Consider the following 25643-nt stretch of genomic DNA (forward strand, 5'->3'; position numbering starts at 1 on the left):
TGAGTTTTTAGACCTTGAATCCTCTTGCCCGCTAAAATGTGCCTGCGTTAAAACGGGTAAAATCCCTTCCAAGTCGAATTCGACTCTTGGTATCTTTATAGGCTCCGGAATGCATCGATAATATTGGGGAAAAGGAATGGATTGTTGTTGCCTCCTTCCAAGTTGTTCTTTCGATTTTCCAGTCTATTCTGTTAATAGGGATTTCCTGGCGGTCTATTTTCCATGTACTAATTGAGCGTGGTCTTACTCGGCTTTTCAGCTTAGGTGAGCCAGGTGCTATCTTTTGAAGCAGTAAATCGGCAAGAAAAAAGGCTTTTAGGATAATTATGATTGGGTATGTTATTCTCCCAATTTCTCAATAAAGGTTGGCGCCAAAGATAATATATGCTCTTTTGATCAAATATCCACAAGAAAAATGTGGTTTTTTTTGTGTGCTTTGTGTTTTTAATTTCTCCGAATTTAAATACAAGCAGTTGTTTTCACCCTTGAACCGTCCATCTGAGACACTTTAAAGATTGCAGGGGGGGAAACAAAGGTAGGGAACTCTCACAGCTGCATCACATCATCTCCCCTCACCAACTTCTTTCAAGACGTCTCGGGCTTCTTTGATTTCTCTGCAGTCACACCAAGACTCAAAAAAAAAATGATTTTGCATTGCTGTACTACTAAATTACAGCAAGTAAGGCAAAAATAAGGATTCGGCTTAAACAGCGGAAGGGCAAATCCTCTACAGTCCAGGCAATCGGAATTTCGGACGCCTCTGCGATTCTTCGTTTTATATCTGCGGTTAATCGGAGTACACGATGTACTGTACTGAGGCTTTTGGAACTTGTTTGTGTATGGCCGTTCCTGCTTTTCCTTCGCCGCTTTAATTGTCTTTTTTTCCCCCCCTCGGGGCGGAGATTTGTTGTGACTGACAGGTTCCTATGCTGAAATCCATCAGGGGAGGAAACAATAACCTCTCTGCAAAAGGCCCGTTCGTGAACGCCGTCTTTTAATCGGCCGTAAGTCCGAATCGGGAGTGGGGGTGGGGTGGGGTTCGTGGGACCACAGTAAAGATATTCCGTCGCAGGTTCTGTCCGCCTCGGCAGCAAACGAGGCAGGGCCTGAAATGACTGAAAGGGAGTTGTAAATAGTTGGGGCTCACGCTGTTTCTGTTTATTCCTTGATGCGGTGTTGTAATAGCGGTTTCTGGTTTGAAAATATTAAGGCAAAGCAATGCTACCAACATCGAAGTGAGTAAGTAAGAAAATAAAGGCCGGCCTTTTCAGGTAGAGAAGAAGAGTTTTCCAGAGCAGAGCATGGCTGCACCCGTCCCTCCCGCCTGTTTTCAGGCACACAAAGATGCACCCAGGAGTTGTTGAGGGCGTTTGGAAGATCGAGTTAGTCTCTCTCACATGGCCCTTCTTCAAAAAGAGAAATTTGGGGAGTTGAAGGATGGCAGAGCATCACATGCTTCTGGAAGTTATGTTTGTGTGCACAGTTTCTTAAGTGGCTGGACATATTGAATTCAAATGTTCCTCTTCAGTAAAGATGTACAAAGCAGTCAGGCTCACAATCCTACACACACCCACACATCCACACCAAGCCTTACAAATTGTTTCAAAATATTCATACATCAGATTGAATCATACAGTTCGAATGTAGTTTCAAACAATGGCCTGGCCCACAATAGTGCTAAAATTATTGTGGCTAAGGCACCAGGATAGAAAGCAGGAAACTGCTTTAAACAGGAAAGCCAGCTGCACGACCTTGGGCCAGTTTCCCTCAGCGGAACTCGCCTCACAGGGTGGTTGTTGTGGGGAAAATAGGAGGAAGAAGTTGTGTTGGATATGTTTGTTGCCTTAAGTTATTTGTAAAAAATAATAAAGCTGGGATACAAATAAATAAAATAACTTGATATGATGGAGAAGGCTCAATAGTTTCAAGGACCTGAGAGCCTCTGACAGATTCAACCTTGCTGAACTAGTGAAAAAAGAATGGAAAAAGCTAAGAATAATCCATATTGTTTTGAAAGCAGGCATATAGTAAATGTACTTCATTAGGAGGAACTTCAAAATCAAATACCAAAACAATGTCAGATGAATTTTATACGGTTGTCAAGAAATGTGTGGTCATTTGCATAAGCTAGTATGCTGGGTGATGAGAATGCCGACAGAAGGCTCTCCTCTAGGGCAGGTTTTTTCATGTGGTCACATGTGGTTACTTTATTGCAAAAGTGTTACTACAGTATTCCTGTTCAAATGCTTAGGAAACAGCTGGATAAAAATGCATGCTGTATTATCTAGGTCTAGGATATAAACTATTGAAAATATTGATTTTTGTCAATGTCTTTATCCTTCAGGAGCTCAGTACATTTGAAATTAGATTCCAGTTTGTTAGTCTCTGCTTTCTTGTCTAATAGTTTTTGCTTTTGAAAGCTGTGTAATTTAATGTGAAAATAACAGCTAATCTTGATTGTAGATGAATGTAAAGCAAAATAGTTGTTTCTTCACAGGACATCTTACCCCCTAAGGTGAGATGGGCTCCCACTCCTCTGGCCTTCCAGAAGAGCCTTAAGATGTAGTTTTGCCAAATAATATCGGGGTGTGTGGGTGTGGGTATGTCTAAAATTGGCATCAAATCCTCTTAAGTAGCTAGTGACTTGAAGAAGCTCTCTGTTTTTTTTTTAAACTTCACTGTTTTAATTCTGTTTTAACTATTTTAAACTGTCTTTTTTATATGATTATATGTTTATATGATTGTATATAAAGCACCCCGAGTCAGTTCAGATGGGTGATGTAGAAATTTGATAAAAATAAAAGTTGATAAAAATTAAAAATCCAATTTATTTTTCATGCTATCATAACATTTAACAGCAGTTTGCTGACTGGATAAGTATTTAAATTGCTTGCATTTCCTCTTGTATGATGAAGGTAGTTCTTATTACTAGGTACTATTAATATTTTGCAAACTTGGAATGAGCTATCTTAAGATAATCAGTATGGATGTTAGGAATTGTAATTATAACAATTTATTGATAGATTTATTATTGTCTTATTTCACTTATTGTTCTTCTAACAATATTCTATGGGATATTCTGTTTACAGTAATTTGGAGTTTGGCAAAGTTATTAATCTCTTTGGTGCAGGACACTGAGCATCTCTTTCCAAAAATGAAATGAGTAGAGAAATGAGTAAGATGTTGTCAGTCTGTGGCTATTTTATTATTGTTATTTATTTATTTTTAAAATTTTGTATTTCAGAGGCCTTGTACACAGTTATTATATCATCTATTTCTGCTGCCCATGTAATGTTTTAGCAAATTCTGCAATGTGTTGCTGTTTACTGAAAAAATAATGATCTGATGGATATATTTAAGAGCTGGGAGACCGAGTTGAAGCAAAAGTAGAATACATGAACATCTTCATAGTTGCATATGTGGACTTCTGTCTATGGAAACCAGTCTGAATATAGGAACAGTTTCCTTAAAAGTTATTTATATCACTCATTCTTTGTAGTAACACAGGAGAACCATGTCAAACTGGGTATCTTACTACAGAAATGAGGGAGAGGAAGAAGAGGAAGAAGAGGAAGAAGCAGGTGAAAACGTTGGTAAGGTTCATTTTTGGGGCATGCATATGCTGTTAATTTGCTGGATAGAAACGCTGCATTGAGGGAAATTTGCAACTAAATTACAATGGTATGGTGGAACCAGGCATCTTATCACATTAATGTGAAATGTGATAAGTGGCAAAAGTAATATTTTGCCTTTTTTATGTGAAGTGCCTCTTTTATGTTGGTGCAGAGTCCTGAAGAACTAAAACATATACTGGTGCATACTGGATAAAACAAAAGGCTTTTCTACAGTAGCCACCCTAATGCCTATAGGAAGCACACAATGTTAATTCAAAGAGAGTATGCTTTCCTAAGTAGAGGTGTAGTGTAATATGAGGATCCTTGGTAACTTTTTATCTACTATAATTATTGCTCAAAAATCAGAGCAAATAGAACAGGCTGCTTTAAATTGCTTTTAAATAACACTAATGCTGTTAGTCTTATGGTGTGTTGCAATGTGAGCAAACTGTTGAGTTAACCCCCCTCCCCCAAAGCTACATCAAATTTCTGTGCTGTATAGGAATGTATATCCTTTGTCCCAGAATAGAATACAATTTTTATTGGCCAAGTGTGATTGGACACACAAGGAATTTGTCTTGGTGCATATGCTCTCAGTGTACATAAAATAAAAGATACATTCATGAAGAATCATAAGGTACAACAATTAATGATAGTCATAGGATACAAATAAGCAATCAGGAAACAATATCAGTATAAATCATAAGGATCACTGTGATAGTTATAATTAAAGAATATAGAATAGTTGGATTGGATACATAGGATGATCCACATTAAATGCAACATTTTCTACCTCTAGGATTATATAAATATGGAGGTCGAGACACTTTGCTTTTCTTAGTGGATGGCTCAAGAACCATGTTTGAGTCTTTTGATGGTAGTAATTTGACACCTTTTGATATGACAATTCAGGTAAGATCACTGTTTTTCTACATCTGGAAATTTGAAAGATTCTGAAATGCATTGTAGTGATAGTACTGAAACATGGGGTAAGACAAAATTCTTTATTGAGAGGGTAGAAATTAAATTGCAATCCAGTATTTTCTTATTTTCTTGATTAGTATATTATTCAGAGACAGAGCATATGCTCTATATGCAAATGTCCTTGAAAGGTCCTCTAATAACTCCGAGGAGCATTCCTGTTTGAAACATTGGGAACCAAAGATGTGGAAACTTGTTCACCAATCTGAAGTAGATGACCAGTGGCTTCTGGTACAAGTTACCTCCCTGATAAGATTGTTTTCAGTTATAAATGTTCTAAAGATCAAGTGTTAGAAAATGTGGCCATACTTAGAAGTATTTATACTATAGAGTATTATAACCCCACATCTGTCAAAAGTATGATTAGATGTATTAATGTTATTTTCTCTCATCCCAGCTGATTTGTATTTTCTTACCAGTGCATTCAGAATGTATACAGAAACAAAATCATCAGCCATGAGAGGGACTTTGTTGGTGTTGTGTTTTATGGAACAGAGCAGCATGATAATAAAATGAATTTTAAACACATATATGTTCTCCAGGATTTGAGCAATCCAGGTAAAGCAGGAACTATGTGGAATATATCTGTGATGAAAGAATTCAGGGATACATTATGCAGGAATCTTCAAATTGCGAGTGAGGATATCTGAGAAACCATTATAAACTCAGTTGCATTAAAAAAAAAAATAATTGTAGTGGGAATACTGTCAAAATTCATTCTAGGCTTTGCTCCTTATTTTGTCTGCAAAATCCTGCAGTGGGAGATTGGTGTGATATAATTCAGAGTGTGAGAAACTCTGTGACACATAAATTAAGAGTTGATTATTAAAAATAAATGGCATATTTATTATTTAGCCATACTATCAATGGAAGCTTTATGTTTATTCATGGGAGTGATTGGTTCACACAAATTCATTTATTATATAGGAGGGTATGGTAATACAAACTTTGAGAATCATTAACCTGGGAAAAGGAGAGATCATCTTCATTGGGTTTTTCACCAGAATGCCATAAGGTTTGGTTCTGGGTCCTCTATTCCTTAGCATTTTCTATTAATGATTTGCAAGCAAAAGTGAGAGGATGCTTATCAGATGACACAAAACTGAATATAATAGTTGACAGAAATGCAATTCAAACATTCTTAATAGGTTAAAGAAGAAGGCTGACAAGTTATACAATTTAATGTCAAAATTAATTAAAACAATATTTAGGTAAACAGTGCAAATAACTAATTGGATTACCCAGTTAGATAATGCTATTTTCCCCCAAATTGCTGTTCTCTACTTAAAGCCTCCTACTTAGATTATTTTATTAATCTGTAAATATTACTTGCAGCCCTTTTCCTATTTTAAAATAAATGTATTTAGCAACTGAAAAAATAATTGATGATCTAACAATCTTGCCATGTTGAACAACATTACTTTCCTGATTTGGAAATGAAATACAATGGACAAACTGTTGAATGGTTTGCAAATACTGGCCTATCATTTCTAGAGCCATAGCACTATCATTCATTGCTTTGGTTTTGTGAGAACTGAGAATATTTTTTTTCCTACCAGGGGCAAAAAAGGTATTAGAGCTGGCTAGCTATGAAGGAGAACAGGGAAGAGCTCTCTTCCAAAAGTCCTTTGGCCATAGTGACAACTACTCATTAGGCGAGGCACTCTGGGTTTGTACTAGTCTCTTCAGTCATGTCTCTGTCAAGATGAGCCATAAGAGAATCATGCTGTTCACCAATGAAGATGACCCACATGGCCAAGATAGTACTAAAATCAAATTTGCTAGGACTAAAGCTGCTGACCTACGAGAAACAGGTTAGTATTTCAAATTATAGGTGAAGGATAATCTTTCTATATAAATAAAAATGTAAATGTTTGTTTGTTCAAAATCATAAATCTCCGAAAGTTCTTCACCGATTGCTTTGAAATTTTGACACAATGTTGCATTCGAATACGTGCGTGTTTTTATATACCTATATTATATAGATGTCACACCTGTGACAGGTAAAAACATGCTTTTTGAAAAACAGCGCCAACTGTTGGACATAAAAGCAACACACGCTATACTATCTTTTTGGACTTTAACATCGCAGCACCACAATGGCAGGTGCGAGCTGAGTGTTTTCCCCTCAGCGCCGCTGCCGCCAAACCCACAAGCAAAATGGCGGGAAATGTCAACCGCCGCCAAGCATCCTCCCGACTAACGGAGTATGTCATACCTTTGGCAGGGACCACGATGCCGCCTGTGGTGCGGAGAGCTGCGAAGGTGAAGGTGGTTATACTGGCAAGCCGGGAAACCACCTCTTACACCCGCAGCAAACTGGGACGGAGGCAAAGTAGGCGTGACCTGAGCTACAGAAGGACATCATTGGCACTCGGTCAAAAAATACTGTATACTCACAAGACTGGGCCACAGCTAGTTTAGAATAAAAGTGATATCTCATTTCAAAGAAGCAAACAACATTTCCTCTATTTGATCGCTACAAGGAGACATGTGAGGTACTTTAAAATGAGAGATTATCCGTGGTGCAAAGTAATTTAGGAAGACTTCTGTGGTTGAATGAAGAGTTGAATGCATGTTGTTTAAGTCCTAGGCTCACATCCACATGATTAGATCATCTTGCTGATGGACTAAATTTTGATCAGCAATTTGATTGAATGCTTCTGTTTTCTACAGTCCAGAAATGTGTATTTCAGCATGTCCTGGGTATTGCAGGAAAAGAAGGGTAAACCAATTAAACCTGACTTTCTAAATGTATGGGAAACTACTAGGGAACACCAGTTCTGTACACTAAACTTGAGAAAGATTTCCATTTTATGTGTATGCTCATCTTGCATCTTATAGTTTCTGATGCCTCTCCTGCCCTCATTTAGGTGCTTTTAAAACAAAGCTTTTTTCCTTGTTTAATTCTTGGAGGTTTCTTTACCTAGTAAATGTTATCTTGTGCATACCTGGAGATCACCATAAGAAATGAAGTAATGGTATCCATGTTCTCATATAAGAAACAACCTCTTTTCCCCCCACAATTCTGTGATTGCAGGAATTTACCTTGACTTAATGAACCTAAAGAAGCCTGGAGGGTTTGATATTTCCTTATTCTACAGAGACATCATTAATACAGCAGATGATGAGGACTTAGGAATCCAGTTTGAAGAGTCTTGCAAATTGGAGGATCTTATGAAGAAAGTACGAGCAAAAGAAACAAGGAAGCGAGCTTTAAGTCGGTGAGTATCATCTTCCTCTTGCAGGGTAATCTGGGAGACTTTGGAGGAATCATAATAACAGAGTTACATTAAATAGTACATAATATTAAATTGTGGAAAGTTTCTTTATTGTGTTTTTAGATGAGAAATTGTAATGTGCTTTTCATCTCTTTAAAATAGAAATTAAAATATTGTACAAGGTTTCAAAGACTTAAATTTGTTTTTATTCATTCTTTAGGCTGAATTTATATTTGGGAAAAGATGTAATTCTTACTGTAGGCATTTTCAACTTAGTCCAGAAGGCTGTCAAGCAGCCTCCAGTGAAACTTTACAGAGAAACTAATGAGCCACTGAAAACAAAAACACGAACCTTTAATCGAGAGACAGGTAGTTTGCTTCTTCCAAGTGACACCAAGAGAGCTCAGGTAATGTTTTCAACTTTCTGTTTTCCATGTTAAAAGAATTTTGAGCGGCAGTATGGTGTAGAAGGCAATATATCCTGATTTATGTATCTGAGCTTCCTTGCTGTGATGCTTTGCAAAAGGTGATGAATTCATACCTTAGCATCTCTTGGGCCATACTGGAATTTGTATTACAGTATATATATTTTTTCTTCAAGCACAACTTTCATAAAACTGCTAGGAATCAGACACTTTCAGTCGCTAAGGCAAGTTTACATGTAGGAAGCTAAGCCTAGTATAGATCAGATCTTACTAAATATTTGGCAACCATTGATTTTAGTTTAACTGTAGTTTAAAGGGGATCGTTTTTATGCATCACTTTCATGGCAATATTTATTTTTGTTTGAGTATGTCTTAGTTGAAAATTGAGTAAATATGATTTATTGTTTATCATTTTTTCAATATTGTCCAACTTTAGATGACTCTGTGCAATTTACAAGTAAAAAAATGAAAAGAAAAAGAAGATAGCTAATGAAACCATTACCCCAAAAGCCAAAAACCAGTTAACTGTTAAAGGGGCTTGAGCCCATTTTAGTTCTATATATTTTAAATATAATCATTCTTATATGTGTGGTACTAAGGGCTGGGACAAAATAGGGATTCTTTAGTATACTTTTGTTGCAGTATCCACTAAGACTGTCCAGTGCTTCAGAAATAATTCAGAAATATGCTTTGGAGTATGCAAGAACATGAACATAGCACCTTTCTGCACTGCTTCAGAGTAGTTGCACCTCTTGTAACATTTGTTGGGCTTGTACCACTATGTGGTCTAAAAGCCTTTATTGGGGATGTAATCCCAATCATAGAAACTTTGACTGACTGAGAGTGTCCACACTCAGTCTGGTTGCTGCTTTATTTGTTTATTTTATTTATCACACATCATTTGTTCTTTCACAAATGTTGTAGATAAATTGAAAGTATTTTTAAATTGTTATGTAACTGACTATGTTCCCATGTTAGAATTTATTGAAAAAAAGATAGGATGTAAAGGAACTCAAGGAACATAGAAAAAATCTGATAACAATAAATGCATTTATTTTATTGAAAATGAGCCCCAATCCCACTCTGTCCTTAAAGCTAGGGAGAAATGGATGCTTTAGATCCGTGATGGCGAACCTATGGCATGTGTGCCACAGGTGGCACGCGGAGCCATATCAGTCAGCACGCGAGCTCAGTTCCAGTGCACATGTGTGTGCCGGTCAGCCAATTTTCGGATCTCTTGGGCCCACCAGAAGTAGGGAAACAGGCCGTTTCCGGCCTCCGGAGGGGGGTGGGGAAGGCCGTTTTCACCCTCCCCAGGCTCCTAGAAAGGCTCTGGAGCCTGGGGAGGGCGAAAAATGGGCCTACCGGACTCACTGTGCCATTGTGTGCCAAAAGTGGGGGAAGTGTAGGTGGATCACATGCACCTGCAGGGGGGGCGGGGCGCACAGAATTATGGGCGTGGGCACATGCACAAGCAACTCCCCCGCGCTCCCCCCAGTTTTGGCATGCGATGGCAAAAAGGTTAGCTATCATTGCTTTAGATGAATTTGTAACCTTCAGGAGTAGAGTATGAACTCGGGAAATATTTCCTGCTCTTCTCTTTATTTCTTACACAGTCAGTATGGAATTTGATTTTTGTGGTACTTTCTTGTTATGAGGATTCTAATGGGCTTCTTTATTTACAACTATGATAATTTTTGCTGCATTTTTTCAGCAGCTGCTTTTTCCTGATTTTCTTCCTTAGATTTATGGGAATCGTCAGATTGTGCTAGAGAAGGAAGAGACAGAAGAAATAAAAAGATTTGATTCACCAGGCTTGTATCTGATTGGGTTTAAACCCTTGGTAATGCTGAAGCCATATCACTATATCAGGCCTGCACAGTTCATCTACCCTGATGAGTTCTTAATGAATGGTAATTATAACTGAAAATTATACTCTACCATTTATCTTTAGGGTTACTCAGTTCCAGAACATATTAGCAGGAACAAAACAACAGCAGTGGAATTCTTGAATGAGATAAATTTTATTGGCATAATCAGAAAGGATTAATTTCTAGGCTTCAGAAATAAATCCAAAAAAATGTCATTAGCAAAACAAGTTTTTAATTTTATTTTTTCCATCATTATCTGTTGCTAACTTATTTAACCCAAGTCATCTTATAAAATTAACATACAATGTAATAAAAACTGAAGAAACATCCATGTTATTAACTGTAAACATAAGCACAAGCAGTCAAATAACAGTGACGATTAAGCAACATGCAACACAAACATCTGGTTTAGCAGAATAACCAATCTCAATACCATCTGAAAAATAAAATAGGACCATCTTAATGCTGGGGTGTAACTTGTTCCATAATACTGGTATTGGATTGATGCAAGGATGGAAAAATGTTACTCCTAAGGCAGTCCAACCCTCTCCTCCCTATCTTCCAGTTGTGGACCTTCTCCTTTGGAGTGGGTGCTATCCGGTCCCAGCCAGCAAGAAGGCACCAACCATCATGCAATTGCTGAACAAATAGCCACTTAGTTTTGCTAGATTCATACTGAACTGTGTTGTCAGGATCTTATAGCCTTTTGATATTGGGTAAGGTCCTCTAGGACATTTCATCTTAGGCCCTGAATACAGAGGTATAACTCTGTATCATCACCTTATTGATCATAAATTACTCAGAATCCATGTATGAGTTCCCCCACTAGATTCATGTAAATATTGAATAGAATGGGGGAGAGTGTTGAGTGCTGTGGGACTTCATATAAAAAGCATTTGACCTTTTATCTCTACAACTGTTGACTGATTCTGCCTATAGCAGATATGGTACTACTTCAGTGCAGTGTCCCACCTAGACCAGAAGGATAACATGATTGATAGTATTAAATGCAGCTGAGAGATCTAACAGAATGAAAAGAACTGTACTCCCACCATCCAGATTCTGATATAATTCATCAGAAGTCTGGTTTAATATTGGTGATGAAATTCTATATGATGGAGATTTGTAAAAGGAAATGTGGGAAAAGACTATTGACATCTTCATTTTAAAAAGGTCCCAGGTCAAATAAAAAACAAAAATAACCTTCACATGTACTGTATTTTGGGAAAATGTGCTATAACTTCTTGATTATTTTGAAGAGTTCCAAAGCATTAGAATAATTTAACCAAATATCGGGGAGCCTATTGGCAAATTGATGTTCTTCTAAAAGAGAGGAACATGTTGTGGCTGAAAAAACACCCAATTGCAAAAATTAGGCGGCATATCTCTTGGGAGTTAAAGAAAGATTATAAGATTACCCACACGTGCTCCATAAAACTGCTTTTTTTGGGGGGGGAGAACAGACAGTAGGAACTGTTTTTGTGGTCAGTTTTCAATCAGTTGGGAGTCATGAGATTCCATCCTGCTCATAGCTGCTAATCTCACCTATATGGATTCTAAATTTGACTAGGTCATCTCTTGATCAGTTTGGATTTTATGCATTTATTTATTTGGTTTACTTTAAAAATTAAGAACCTTCAGACTAGCAAGTTTTATTGAAATCAGTGGACGTCCTTTGATCCTTTTTTAAAACAAAAAAATTTAATTATAAGATTAAGTATTTGTATTATTTGGAATATATAGCAAGAGGATGATTATTTTTTGGTTTTGGAAAGTTTCACATGGATCAGTTTAAATAGGGAGGGGTGAGGTTTTAGAGATGGGTTTCTAGAAAGTGAGGGAAGATGTGGAATGAAGATACGTTTTATTTTAAGTGACACATTCTTGATATTGGTTATACTTGCTTGGGATAAAGGGGGAAGTTTCTTTTGTCATTTTTTTGACATTTCTATTTTTATCTTTTTCTTCTCTACATCTTTCATTTGTTATTTTCTTTAATGTATTACTTTCTTTTGTAGTTTTGTATGCTTTATTTGTATTATATAACCCCTAATAAAATTATAGGGGAAAATAATAATTCAACAAAAAATGGCCATTTGTTTACAGGAAGTACTACTTTGTTCAATGCCTTGTTAACAAAGTGTTTGGAGAAAGGAGTGATGGCCATATGTAGATACATACCACGTCAAAACAATCCTCCCAGGTTTATAGCTCTGGTCCCACAAGAAGAACGACTAGATGAGCAGAATGTACAGATAGTCCCTGCAGGTAATTTAAATGTCATATTTTAGTTTTGTGGTTGGCTTAAAGGTGTTGCTCTATTTGCTATTTTTTTTCAAAACAGTATCAAAATAAGATAGTTTGCTTATGCCATTATAAGCAGCATGGAACAAGTATAACTTGAAAGAAACTTATTCTTTAATAATACTAGAAAAAAGATATCTGATATATCCAACAATAATAAGACAGTGTGGTAAAATAATTTATGTGCAGGTATTTCTCCTCCTGAATTTTATTCCTTTCCTGTTTTTGTATTAACTGATAAAAACATTTGTAAAACTTCCAGAACAATTAGGATCTTCAAATTCCATATTTGGCATTATTTCTAATCATAACCAATGAATGTGGCTTATAAATAATTTAATAAAAATATTATGTAATAAAGTGTATCTGTATGTGTGTATAGGCATCTGTATACAAATGCATGTGTGTGTGTAATATCAAATTAAAATTGTTTAAATGCTGCCTCCAACTAAATGTTTTTTTATTTCTTAAAAATAAAACCTAGTATTTTATGTACATTAATTGAATGTGGACATACTTAGGCCATTTCTGATTATAATAAATTGCATATTTCATTAACAAGAAAATTGTTCCTTGATTGCCTGTGAGATTATTTTTTCTGTCAATCCTTCACTACCTATTTCTGAGCTTATTGCTCCAACTATAGAGGGTGTTTACATATATGTCCCCTTCTGAATTATATATAATAAAATTAATGTAAACATGAATAAATTATTTCTACTCTGCCTTTTTAATGACTTTTCTACATTGATTATCTCTTTAAAAGTGATCACTCTTATTGGCACTTAAACAATTTCAATGAATCAATATTTTAATAATCAATTTAATATTTGAAGGAGTTTAAAATAATTGAAGCATTCAGGCAAAGTTTGTGATAATGCCAACTTAGTTTAGTAGATTATTTATCAAAATACTGCATATGTTGACGGAATAAATGTCAAATTGTGCTTTCAAATCACTTGGCTTTCTATTGTCTGTTCTTCCTTTCCTTCTGCTTAGGTTTTCATCTCATTTTTCTACCTTATGCTGATGACAAACGAAATATTGACTTTACTGAGAAGGTACCAGCTAATCAACAACAAGTGAACAAAATGAAGGAAATAATACAGAAGCTTCGATTCAAGTACAGGTGAATATAGAGATAAAAATTAAGATACCGTATTTTCCGGTGTATAAGACGACTTTTTAACACATGAAAATCTTCTCAAAAGTCGGGGGTCGTCTTATACGCCGGGTGTCATTCTCCTGTAACCAGGCAGACCAGCCCGAAAGGCTCTGACAAGCCTTAAATGGCTCTGGCGATCCAAGCTCTGATGATCCCAGCTTTGCCTGCTAATCAGGAAACGCAGCTGGGATCGCCAGAGCCACGATCCCAGCTTTGCCTGCTAAGCAGGAAACGCAGCTGAGATCGCCAGAGCCAGAACCACGATCCCAACTTTGCCTGCTAATCAGGAAACGCAGCTGGGATCGCCAGAGCCATGTAAAAGTTTTGTAAAAAAAGTTTTCCCCCTCCAGCTTGCTTACCTTAGCTGCTAGTTGCAACGCCTGCCTTGCTTCGCTTGCCTGAATCCATTCCATCAGCAAGCCTCTCCCTGCCTGCAATCAAGCAGGCAGGGAGTTGTGGACTTCAACTCCCAGAATTCCTCAGCCAGCAAAACAAAGCTGGCTGAGGAATTCTGGGAGTTGAAGTCTACAAGTCTTAAAGTTGCCAAGGTTGGAGACCCCTGTTCTATTGGGTAAGTTTTTTCCCCCTTTGGGAGCTTTAAAAAAAATAGTTAATTGGGGTTTTTTTTAAGTTGCTCTTTTTTAGACCTAGCCATTTAAAGTTTAGGAAGTTTTAAACTTAGTTTTCATATAAAAATTAAAATAAAATAAAATAAAATAATATTTGTGCAGCTTTCTGAGGTTTAGTGTGTTTCTGTAGTGTTTCACTCTAACTACACAAACACAAAAAATCTCACAAAGCTGTATGTGGAATTTTGTGTGTGTAAAGTGTGAAAGTTGGGGGGTTTTTTTGGCTTTTTGTGGCTGTGTGAGGTTCCTGCTTGTTGCAGGGGCCATTTTGGGTCTAGCACAGCTGCTTTTACATTGTGGGTGAGCCAGTTGTGTTGTGTTGTGTGTGTGTAAAGTGTGAAAGTTGTTTTTTTGGGCTTTTTGTGGCTGTGTGAGGTTCCTACTTGTTGCAGGGGCCATTTTGGGTCTAGCACAGCTGCTTTTACATTGTGGGTGAGCCAGTTGTGTTGTATGTGTGTAAAGTGTGAAAGTTGTTTTTTTGGGCTTTTTGTGGCTCTGTGAGGTTCCTGCTTGTTGCAGGGGCCATTTTGGGTCTAGCACAGCTGCTTTTACATTGTGGGTAAGCCAGTTGATGTTTATTAATTTTTATTTGGTGTGCGTTGGAAGAGGGGTAGTCTTATACAGCGAGTATAGCCCAAACCCTATATTTTAACAGGAAAATTCGGGGGTCGTCTTATACGCCCAGTCGTCTTATACGCCGGAAAATACGGTATATACATAGCAAATAGTAACTAGACAAACCTTCAAACTTCAATATCTTTTGCAATTCTCTATTTTGCCTGTGTATTGTGGTAGAAGTTAACTGTACTGTTCATGGGGTGACTTTGAACCAGTCAGTCTCCCTTATCTCATCCTATCTGCATCTGTCATTGCTTGCTCAATGCAGGATGCAGAATGCAGAAATTAATTTGCACTGAGACTAGCTTCCCAAACAAGGCAACTTTTTAATGAATTAAATTTTAATTTGGTATCCAATATATCTAAGATGTATATGTGCAACAAATAGTTTCTGCTATTACAACGACCTACTTTTGAATAGAAAACCAAATTGCTTCTGTAGAGAAGGGACAAATTTAAGCTTACAGTATAATACTTAAGCATTCATCCTAGAGAGGGAAAATATGAATTCAAAATATCTATAAATAGGAACTGCATCAATTTTGACAACATTATAACCTAGAAAGCAGTTTGTTAACTTCATTAGAGATATGTCTTGCTATAGATTTCAAATGCATATACTATAGGTAATTGTACATTTTTTTATATTTAAAGTAACCTTCGGGTTTTCATTAAACAACATCTCTTTTGGCAATGTTAACTGATATGTGCTGCTTCATAATGCAAGGAAAAACCAAAGATTTCTCTTAAAGAGCACCAAAGTGATAATAGGAAAACATTCTGCCATTTCTCTTTTTTGAGATCTATATAGCAAAGTTACTCCATTTTATGACAGACACACTTGCATTCAAAACTGGATAATCTCCCACAGAAAGATACTATTATTTTTTAGTATAATAAGTCTGCCAATGTGTGTTTGAATTTTCATTTCTATATCATGATGACATTATTTGCACTTTTTGCTGGATTTTGTCAGAAGTGAGAGCTTTGAAAATCCAGTACTACAACAACATTATATGAATTTGGAAGCACTGGCACTGGATTTGATGGAGCCTGAAAAAGCTGAAGATCTGACAGGCAAGAATAATTTAGTATAATATAATTTTCCTTTAATATGGTCTTTGGTATGTCATAAACATTTAAGAATGCAGCAACCAATTGTTATAGAACTGTATATTTTTACAGAAGTAGTAAAAATATTTGATAGAGTTGTACATTATTTGTAATGCTTAAATGTTTACCAGGCACTTGAAAGTCAACCCTGAATGTAGGGATTGTTTTTAAAATGAATAAAGTATAAAATATAAAAGTAGAATTCATTTTTCAGTGAGTTTAAAAAAGAGCCTAGATTACAATTTCCAATCTGTACTACGGGTTTTGAGACATAGTGGGAGCTTTATAGCAGTTTTCCTTCATCAGTTGATGTATTTAAGTTAGCTAAATATTCTTACCTTCTGTTTTCTGCCTAGTATCTATATTATCTTGTCATTTCTGTTAGTTAATGAAGGCTGAGGAAAAAAAATAACCCTGTTGAGTTATAGTGTATTAGTTACTTTCTAATTCTTTAAAGCAGTTATTTACTTTGTTTTTGATATGTTATTTTACAAAGCAAAATATTTCAGTAATTAACATTAATACTGTATTTTTCGGACTATAAGATGCATCGGACTATAAGACACACCTTAATTTTTGGGGAGGAAAACAAGAAAAAAAGAATTCTGCCTCTGCCTACCAGCATCAGGATCAGCGGTGTCCTCACTTCCATTCAGATTTTGATAACAAGCAGCACAGATCTTTTTATCCATTTAAAACAAACCCTATCACCCTACGCGCATTTAATTGGAGGGGGTGGGGTGGGGTATGATTTTCATGGGGGCAGAAGAGGGACTTGGCACCAAAGACTCCACTCTCGAGATGCCCCTGTCTTCCTACCTATAGCTGTAGGTGTTGAAAGCCTGGCTTTCTCGCAGCAAGGCCCAATAGACACGCAGCACTTCAGTCCTCCTGGACGTCGCCATCTCATAAACATGGTGCCGGGCTTCCTGGCAAGCCCCCTGCACCTTTGCTGCCTCAGTCGGAGCCTGATTCTGGAAGCAGCCCGGGGAAGCACGGAGGTCGGGGCTCGGTTGGCAAAGCGGGCGCTGCGCAGGGGGCATAAGGCAAGGTGCTGCCACCCGAAAACACTGTTGTTGGCGATCTCCGCCGCCTGGAATTGCCTGAAAACGTGATGATTCTTTTTTGCCTCCACACGCCCCGTTTTTGGAATCGGGGAGCAAAAGAGCATTGTGCTTTCGGGCGCTTCGCAGGCAATGTAAGGCAAGGTGCTGCCACCCGAAAACACTGTTGCCACAATCTCCACTGCCTGGAACTGCCCAAAAATGTGATGCTCTTTTTTTGCTTCTTCATGCCCTGTTTTTGCAATCGGGGAGGAAAGTGTTTTCAGGCAGCAGCGCCTTGACTTACGCTCCCTGCACTGTTGCCCAAAAACACTTTCCTCCCCAATTCCAAAAACGGGGCATGTGGCAGACCTTCCTGCCTGAAAACACTTATGAAGTGTGTCTTAAACTCTGAAAAATACGGTAATTGGTACTTGTTCCTATTCAGTCAGATTTTATTGGTCTGTTCATGGTCCCTGTTGCTTTAAAGTTCAAAAATATATTGTGCATATTAAATATCCATTATTTCTGTATTTTTAAGTACCAGTTCTAAGGTCGTCTTCCTTCTTTTTCAGTGCCCAAGGTTGAGATAATGGATGGCCGACTGGGTAGTCTTGCAGAAGAGTTTAAACAACTTGTTTATCCACCAGGCTATGATCCTGATGGGAAAACTGTAAAACGAAAACAAGGTGGGATGAAAGAATACAGAGAGAAGACAATTGTGTCCTTCAATGCATATGCCCTTTTTAAGTTTGCCAACATTGTAATATAGGATCTAAGTATACCTTTTTCTCAGAATATAAGTAGGATCTTGACCCAAGGTTCTTGATTTTCTGAGGACATTTGCAGATGGCAATGACATATTAATGCAGTCTTGGCAACTAGTCATATTAATGCAGTCTTGGCAACTAGTCGTAAGTGCAAATGGGTTGTCAAATGCCTAGATTGTGATCCTGTGGGGATGCTAAATGACTACAACTTTGGGGATCGGGGTCGTATGTCCCTTTGTTCAATACATAGTAACTTCAAAATGCTGCTGAACAATTGTCATAAATCGATACCATCTGTATCCTGGAGTGAGGTAATGGCAAACCATCTTAATATTGCTAAGAAAGCTACCTGGACATCTCTATGAAATCACTAACAGTTGAGCTTGATCTGAAGGAGACTCAAAATCTTTTAAAGAGATCAGAATGTGAAGCTTTGTAGGATTTTCTACCATGATGGATATATACATGAAACATTTCAATTATTTCAAATGAGTGACAAATAACTACACCCAATTTTTTCTCCAGCAGGTAGTGGTACTGAACAATCAGAAAAGAAAGCAAGAATGGAACTCTCTGAAAAGGAAGTGAGGAATCATGTTGATAAAGGCACTTTGGGTAAACTTACTGTGCCAATTCTAAAGGATATATGCAGGATTTATAAGCTAACAGGTGGTGGAAAGAAGCAAGAACTTTTAGATTTGATAACTGCGCATTTCAATAAGCACTGAGTTTACACCCCCACTGCTTCAAACATTTTAATGTTGAAAATTTCCTAAATGTTGAGATTTTGACAAGACATCTTAGATATTTGATAAAAGGGAGTGGGAATCAGGGTTTTATTTTTGTGAAATTAATAGAAAAATCCCCACCTCCTTTCCACTTCTGGTTCTAGATTTGATTGTACAGTTTTCATCTGTCCTTAATAAATGAGCTTGGTTTGGCGGTGTCAGCTTTTTCATTTCACATATAACATAATGCACAAAGTACCATAGTATTATTTAGGAAAATAGCTTATTATTGAAAGAATAGTACTGTACAAATTTGGTTTGTATGCATGCCTCAAGCATATAGCAAACGTGCCCTAGCAATCTTTTTTTTCCCAACCATGTTTCTTCTTTCCAGTCCATGATAGAAACAAGTTAGCTATTCAGATTTTACAGAGGTTTTTTCTCTTCAGGAGGCACCCTGTACTTTAACAAAAATATTTAAAGCTGAATGCAATTTGCCTATTTTGTGATAGACAGTGATCCAAAGGGGGTCCACAATGACCCACAGGCCAGCATTCATTACTAGGCTGGAGTTCTCTCTTGTGAATTAGAACATTCTTAGCTGCCATTTTCTTTCCATTTGATGGAACAGCTAATTGGCAGCTGGATGAGTTGCAGTGTAAAGTGGGAAAGTAGGTTTTTTGGGTAAGAGAGAAACCTTACTGTACTTTAGGACACAGCTCATCCAGTTGACAGTTATTCACTGAACTGGTTGAAAAAGTGCTATCCATGTGCAGAAAAGTTGGAATCCTGCAGAAAAGTATGGTTTTAAAGGGGCTTTTTTTTTTTTTTTTTTTTTACTAAACCATGTTCTTCTATGGTTATTCTATTTCAAGTGGCTGAAGTTTTACTAAGTTTACTTCCAATGTAGCTGGGGCAATCTGATCTAAATTGTGAAGAAAAAGGTTTTCTACATCTGTTAACATTTAGTGTCACTAGGATTTTTGCAGCCCAAGCCTGATAGCCTAAGTATGGTGGCACGGGCTGGGATTCGATAATCTCTGGTAGTCAGCTGAGTTTGCTTTACTGTGATTTAGTAGCAATACTGAACATATGGCTGAATCTAGCTAGAGATTAAAATATTGGAAAGCTCTGACTCAAATCTTATCTTCAATAATGAAAACTCACTACTTTTGACTTTGGATCAGTCATACTTTTCCAGTTTATTACCTCAATTATTACTATGGGGTAATTATGGGAAAAGGATTCCTATACATGCCATTGTTAGCTCCTGGAACAAATTTGAGAGACACACAAATTAATTATAAAAATAAAATGCAGAAAATAGACATCATTTTATTAACAACACCCAGTCAACCTATTGAGTATGACAGACATTCTTGCATAGTTGAGCACATTTAATATGCGCAACCTACATACAACTAAAACTTCTATGTATGTTTGTAATCTTCGTTTGGGCAAAATGCTGCATCAGACAGCAACAACTTTGGAATCTGCATACCTCAAATGGGTTACTTACAGAATACACCCAAATCTGGCATCTATGATTCCTATAAGAATGAAATTTGGTAAAGTTAGATTCTTCAATGCTGCTGCACTGCTGCAGAAAGGTTATAGTTTTCAAAAGGTAATTAAGAAAACTGGCAGGCAAGCTTACAAGTTTGGGGAGGGAAAGGGTTTTTCCCCCAATGCGCTCTGTCAGCTTCCCAGAAGGAAACTCATTAGTGAAGCTGTCACTCTGGTCTCACTCATTTTTTGCTGCCCAAGGTTATTCTGTTTGTTTACATAGGGAATTATCTCTGAAATGATGACTCATCTGGTCATGAGTTGTATTGTTCCTTTGTATAATCCCATTTATGTATCTTCAAACTTTATATCATGCAAAATATATTTGTTGTGTTCTTTTTCATCCAGAAAAGACAAATGTTTAAAGGTTTTGCTAATAAAATAGTGCCAACAGTTTGCTGTTATCTCATTCTTGTGCAGTTGCAGTGGTAGGCTAGAGGCCAGCATCCTGACACATCTAACTTTCTAGAAAGCAGCATTGACTAGGTAAAATTTGGAAGATTATGCCTATCAGAATCAGTGCTGCACCTCAGTTTCAGAGAAGACACTGGGCATGGTACTTATTTATTGTAATTTATTTCTCAAAAAAAAAAAAAATGGCTACAGCAACAAAAATCAAATGAGAAAAAAAATCTTACATTTCTGTCCTATCAAACTGCATCAGATTGGGGAGGAAACTTTGATTTCTTTTTAGAGTAGTTCCATAAGCCAAATAATCTTCAACAGGTCATTGGTTATTATATGTTTTGTATTATTGTATTAAACATTAACTTATATACAAACTCATCTTCAAATGAAGCTAGTTATTATCAAATAATTCGCTTAAATCTCATTGAAGAATTTTTGCATCAGAGATTTAAAGCAGGGATACACAATCTAAATACACTGTCAAGTAGAGGTGAACAATGTGCAGTCCCTATTTGGTCCCCAAATATCCTGAGCTCATGCCACTGAAATACACTGGTAAACTTGCTGAATTCTAACAGCAAGCTGCCCATTTTCTGAACATTAGGATGCTTTTAGGATACAATTTCAGACAGGTTCTCTAGAAAGCCTCCAATTCCCACCCTCAAAATCCATAAAAAAGCAAGTTGAAAACATTTGAGCATGCAGCAGTATTTCCACTCCTTAAAATCAGAAAGCTGCTCACCAACTTCAGCAATTTGGGTTAGGGTTATGGTTAGCATCATTACTGCAAATTATTGTCCTAAATATGAGAGTATGAATTTATCTCTACTTAAAAGAACAAGCAATCTCTATAGGCCTAAACAACCCATGACTGAAGAAAGTAATTACTAGATTCAAAAACCTAATAAACATTTATTAATCAATCATTTATATGGCCATCCACCTTATAAGAGCATGACTTACATTGTAAAACAATAGCTGTTAAACAAAATATTCATATAAAGTCTTGGTTTTTGGGAGTTACTTCTGTCAGAATTAGACCAACAGTCTTTCAATAGATAGTTGGACAGAATTAATTTGAGGCTTGAGTTGTGAGCCTTCTTTGATAGTAATGGAACAGGCAATAACAGGCCGAGAAACACCACATGCCCGTCCTAAGGCTTGCTTGGAACGCACAAACACATAGGGCACATTCTTGTCTTCACAAAGTAGTGGGAGATGAAGGATAATTTCAAGAGGTTCAGCATCTGCAGCCATCACAATGAATTCCGCAATTCCTCTATTCAAAGTTTTAGTGGCTGTGGAAAAGGAAATCATTATTATTACAACCAGGCACTCATTAAATTCAAGAGCTAGCTTCTTTTGCTGGAGCTGCAAGATGATAAAGAGAACCTTGCCATGTGCAATAGTATTCTATGTCCTTCATCAAATTCTTGCTTCAAGATTTGTGTTCATCTTAATCAAATATACTTTCAACTATCTTTTCACATTGGTGGGATTTGTCTGGTGGACACTAAAGTTATAACACTGAAGAAATAAGCTTACCACTTGCAAATCAATGAATTGGATATCTGACTGCATCTCTTTCTGAAGGCTTCAATGTATGAGTACACATGCTCACCCAGATACATGGCAAGTTAAATGCCTTTTGGGAATTAACTTACCTTAGAAATAAAAATCAGTATATTATGCAGCATTCCAAATATTTCCCATCTGGGAAATATTCTTTAACAAAGCAAACACGGATATTATTGTAAAAGCTCTTTGTCTTCAAATTTGATTTATTCATTTTATTTTTACTTATTTTCAGTGTGTCTGTCTGATGCCAATTATTTCTGTTCAGCACATTTGAGGAAATACCAGTAATAGGCTACCACTAAGAAGGAGAATCAATATGTTTAAGAATATATTTAGCTAAAGGTCAGACTGACTTCCTGTAACCATCTTCTCAACCTGCCTCTGGTAATATCTGGTAGAGATGTCCCTCTTCTATTTTCCTTCCGCTTATTAAGTGCAATATATCATCTAATCCATGCGTTGCAAATTTGATCATATCACGTGACGTATGACAGTTTTTACCCTTGCGAAGCTGGGGTGGGTGTGGCCTGCGTATGACACATCTGGCCTACAGGCCGCCAGTTTGACAGGCCTGATCTAATCCATTATCAACTTTTATTTGGTTTAGCTGTTAAATTCTTGAAGCTTGTTGAATTCTTATGACTATCTTCAAACATACTGAACCCTTAATTAAGTTTCCTTTGCCCTTGGGCAAATTATTTTAAAAGTTTCTATTACTTTGGGCAAAGTATTTGAAAGGAGATAACACTCCCCCCCCCAACATCCATATAATAAGAACATTTTGATAAAAAAGTTCAATCAGATTTCACCTTCATTGGCTCCTTTGCGTAACTGTTTGTAGTTACAAGACTGCTGTACAAGATCCAGTAGTGTCTTGGTGAGCTGAGCATCAGCAAGAGGGTAAGCTTTTGGATTTACTTCTGCCTCAGCCTGTAGAAAAATATCAGAAATTGAGTTTCAGAAAACAGTATTTCTTCCTCAACGGCCTGTTATCTGTTTTAAGGAATATAACTGTATTGGTGCCAGGTGAAGTAATTATCTTTCCGTTACCAGAACTGTTGTATTTGCTAATTCCCTTTCATTAGCAATCCAAGTCATTTTGAAAAACTCTTTCCATTTTTTTCACTATAACATATTCAAGGTGTAGGTAGAGACAATGGTAAGATATTCTGAAAACAGTCACTCATGCTTGTCATCTCTAGATTTAGAATACTACCATTCACTGAACATAGGATACCCTTGAAGATCTCCCCAAGCTTCAGCTTGTCAGAATGATATTGGTCAGTGATCAGTCATGAGTGTCATGTTATACTTTATTACGGAACCTGCACTTATTAAATGTTTCCGAATGCAATACAAGTGGCAGTTATGACAGCTTTGGGCCTTAGGAATCGCCGCTCAGCAGTTTCTTCTGATTCTATCAGAATCAGTAGGGAGGATCTGCTAAGAATCTCTACCCCCCCCCTCCAAGAGAGGGCCAAGCAGCAGACATTTTCCATTACAGTTCCTCACCTCTTGAGAAAAGGAAGAAACCCCCCTCATCATGGTTTTCCAAAAGCAGGTGAAAACACAGCTGTTTCAGATCTTCAAGGATTAATTGTACCAAAGGCATCTTATTTAATAAGTTTATTATATTACTTTCAACAAAATTTAAATCAAACCTTAATTGGATTGCCATTTTAATATACTGACTTGCATTTATATTTAAATTCTGCAAGTTCCCTAAAGTCCTTTTTATTTCAAGCAGTAGACAAATCTCATAAACATGAATACATACTACCAAAATGTACTACCGACAGCTCCCAGTCTTGAGTTTGATCTAGTATTTAGAGATAGACAAAACGGCTGTTTTGGAGTGAAAAGGGCTGAATTTAAATATTTACATAACCATGAAGGAAACCGATTTCTCGGAGTCCCGCTACAAATACTTGGCTATTTCCAGAGAAAGCTGTTAGGAGAACAAGGTAGGCCAACCTATTAAACCATTTCATATTCAATAGCACAAGGACCGGATAAAAATAAAAGAAATCCATCGCAAAAGCACTGATACTCGTGGCACGACGTTTAATATTGCAACCTCAGCATGATAGCAAAAATAGACCGATTATGGCAACGAGCACAGCAATTATAAAAGCAACAGAGGAAGGCGCCGGGTGCTGCACGCAAGGCGTCTTGCTCAGCACGTGACTTCATCGGTGCCTGTATGGAAACTGAGGCTGAGCGTGGCCGGATAAGCGTCCTCCGCGTGGTCTCTTGGGCTCGCGCTCTCCACCACGCTGCCGAAGCGCTATTCCTTTCGGCATTTTCACCGACAACTAGCGCCTTCGCTTTCCGCAACGTCTGGATCTGGCCCACTCACCATTTCTGCTAAGGACAAACTTCAGCCGGAGATTCTGCTCTGGATCCCCTCGGCCCGAAAGCTTCACGGAGGAAAAAAGTGAAATGCGCCAATACGCAAGATAGAGGCGCTCCCGGAAGTGACGTTGGAAAGGAGCGGCCCTCCTGCAGGAAATATGAGGCAGACCTCGAAGATTTCTCAGCTCCCGCAAGTGCGACCTCTACCTTTGGCTGGTTATTGCAGAAAACTTGTGTAGAGAAGGAGCTTCGACCTAAAATAGTGATCGTGTTGAGATTTCCTCACGGTGGCGTTTACTGAACTTAATGGGCCATGTTTCCATGTTCACTCATTAACAATTGTCATTTATACACAATTATTATTTACATTTACAGGTGCATGATTTGATTAATGTAGCATCTAGTTTCAGCAGCAATAAAAATATTATGCCGTGGGTTTTTTTTTTAATAGGTGAATAGGCAGGGGTGAAATCCAGCAGGTTCAGACAATTCTGGAGAACCGGTAGTGGAAATTTTGAGAGTTTGGAGAACCAGCAAATACCACCTCTGGCTAGCCCCAGAGGAATGGAGATTTTGCAGTATCCTTCCCCTGCCACGCCCACCAAGCCACACCACACCCATCAAGCCATGCCCACAGAACCTTGTAATAAAAAAATTTGGATTTCACCACTGTTAAAGGTGACACGCTTAGCAGTTCTTCCATGCTGCGGGAGGTTGGACTTAAAAAGAAAATTCTAAATCCATTCATCAAAATTTTCTGTATGTGACAAACTGAGAAATTATCCATGACATATTCTGATAGCAATTATAGTTTTTTTTAGCCTCTCAGTTCTTCGAAACTGGCAAAAATTAAACAGGTACAGTGTACTGAGGGTAACTCATTAAATACTTGTGCCAAAGGTGCTTTTTCAGGAGGCAACTGGACTGTCTTGTTTTTTCTTTTGAAGACGTTTCGCTTCTCATCCAAGAAGCTTCTTCAGCTCTGACAGGATAGTGGAGAAGTCAGCTGAAGAAGCTTCTTGGATGAGAAGCAAAATGTCTTCAAAAGAAAAAACAAGAAAATCCAGTTGCCTCCTGAAAAAGCACCTTTGGGACAACCATGAGCTGTATGATTGAGAAAATCTACAGTCATTAAATACTTGAAGCAATTAAAAAGCATATGTCCCATAATGTGATATTTCTACCATCTGATTATACAAGTAGCATAATCTTTAGTTCTTTGACAAAATAGTTTTGTGCATGGATTATACAGTG

The 25643-nt window shown here is 37.4% G+C and overlaps 2 protein-coding genes across 7 annotated transcripts in view; one reads left to right on the top strand and one right to left on the bottom strand.

The window, feature by feature from the left end:
- XRCC6 (X-ray repair cross complementing 6) overlaps nucleotides 1–20441 on the top strand; it is a 21142-nt gene extending 701 nt beyond the window's left edge. For 2 of the 6 annotated variants that reach the window (XM_087873122.1, XM_034402711.3), the window contains exons 2-13: nucleotides 3500–3593; nucleotides 4414–4526; nucleotides 5015–5153; nucleotides 6155–6409; nucleotides 7636–7819; nucleotides 8037–8223; nucleotides 9986–10154; nucleotides 12219–12380; nucleotides 13416–13545; nucleotides 15805–15905; nucleotides 17560–17673; nucleotides 18283–20441. In XM_087873122.1, coding sequence (XP_087729248.1) covers nucleotides 3515–3593; nucleotides 4414–4526; nucleotides 5015–5153; nucleotides 6155–6409; nucleotides 7636–7819; nucleotides 8037–8223; nucleotides 9986–10154; nucleotides 12219–12380; nucleotides 13416–13545; nucleotides 15805–15905; nucleotides 17560–17673; nucleotides 18283–18482 — 1833 coding nt within the window. In that variant the 5' untranslated portion in view covers nucleotides 3500–3514 and the 3' untranslated portion in view covers nucleotides 18483–20441. Of the gene's footprint in view, nucleotides 1–877; nucleotides 1005–3499; nucleotides 3594–4413; nucleotides 4527–5014; nucleotides 5154–6154; nucleotides 6410–7635; nucleotides 7820–8036; nucleotides 8224–9985; nucleotides 10155–12218; nucleotides 12381–13415; nucleotides 13546–15804; nucleotides 15906–17559; nucleotides 17674–18279 lie in introns of those variants that run through there. The other 4 variants (XM_034402708.2, XM_034402706.3, XM_034402707.3 and 1 more) reach the window with 3 other exon arrangements.
- SNU13 (small nuclear ribonucleoprotein 13) lies at nucleotides 19798–24561 on the bottom strand. The gene is made up of 3 exons (XM_034402715.2): nucleotides 24394–24561; nucleotides 22844–22964; nucleotides 19798–21754 (listed from the first exon to the last, which is right to left on the bottom strand). The coding sequence occupies exons 1-3, from the start codon at nucleotides 24394–24396 to the stop codon at nucleotides 21492–21494; spliced, it is 387 nt and encodes a 128-aa protein (XP_034258606.1). The 5' UTR covers nucleotides 24397–24561; the 3' UTR covers nucleotides 19798–21491.
- Between the last annotated feature and the right edge of the window lie 1082 nt (nucleotides 24562–25643).

Source organism: Pantherophis guttatus, chromosome 7 (genome assembly GCF_059756535.1).
Source record: "Pantherophis guttatus breed Tessera chromosome 7, ASM5975653v1, whole genome shotgun sequence".
Classification (NCBI taxonomy): Eukaryota; Metazoa; Chordata; class Lepidosauria; order Squamata; family Colubridae; genus Pantherophis; species Pantherophis guttatus.

Excerpts from the sequence above, each read along its gene's own strand:
- SNU13 (XM_034402715.2), bottom strand. Across the intron at positions 21,755-22,843 it reads ACGCAAAGGAGCCAATGAAG|CCACTAAAACTTTGAATAGA; the intron begins GTGAAATCTGAT and ends CCTTTTCCACAG.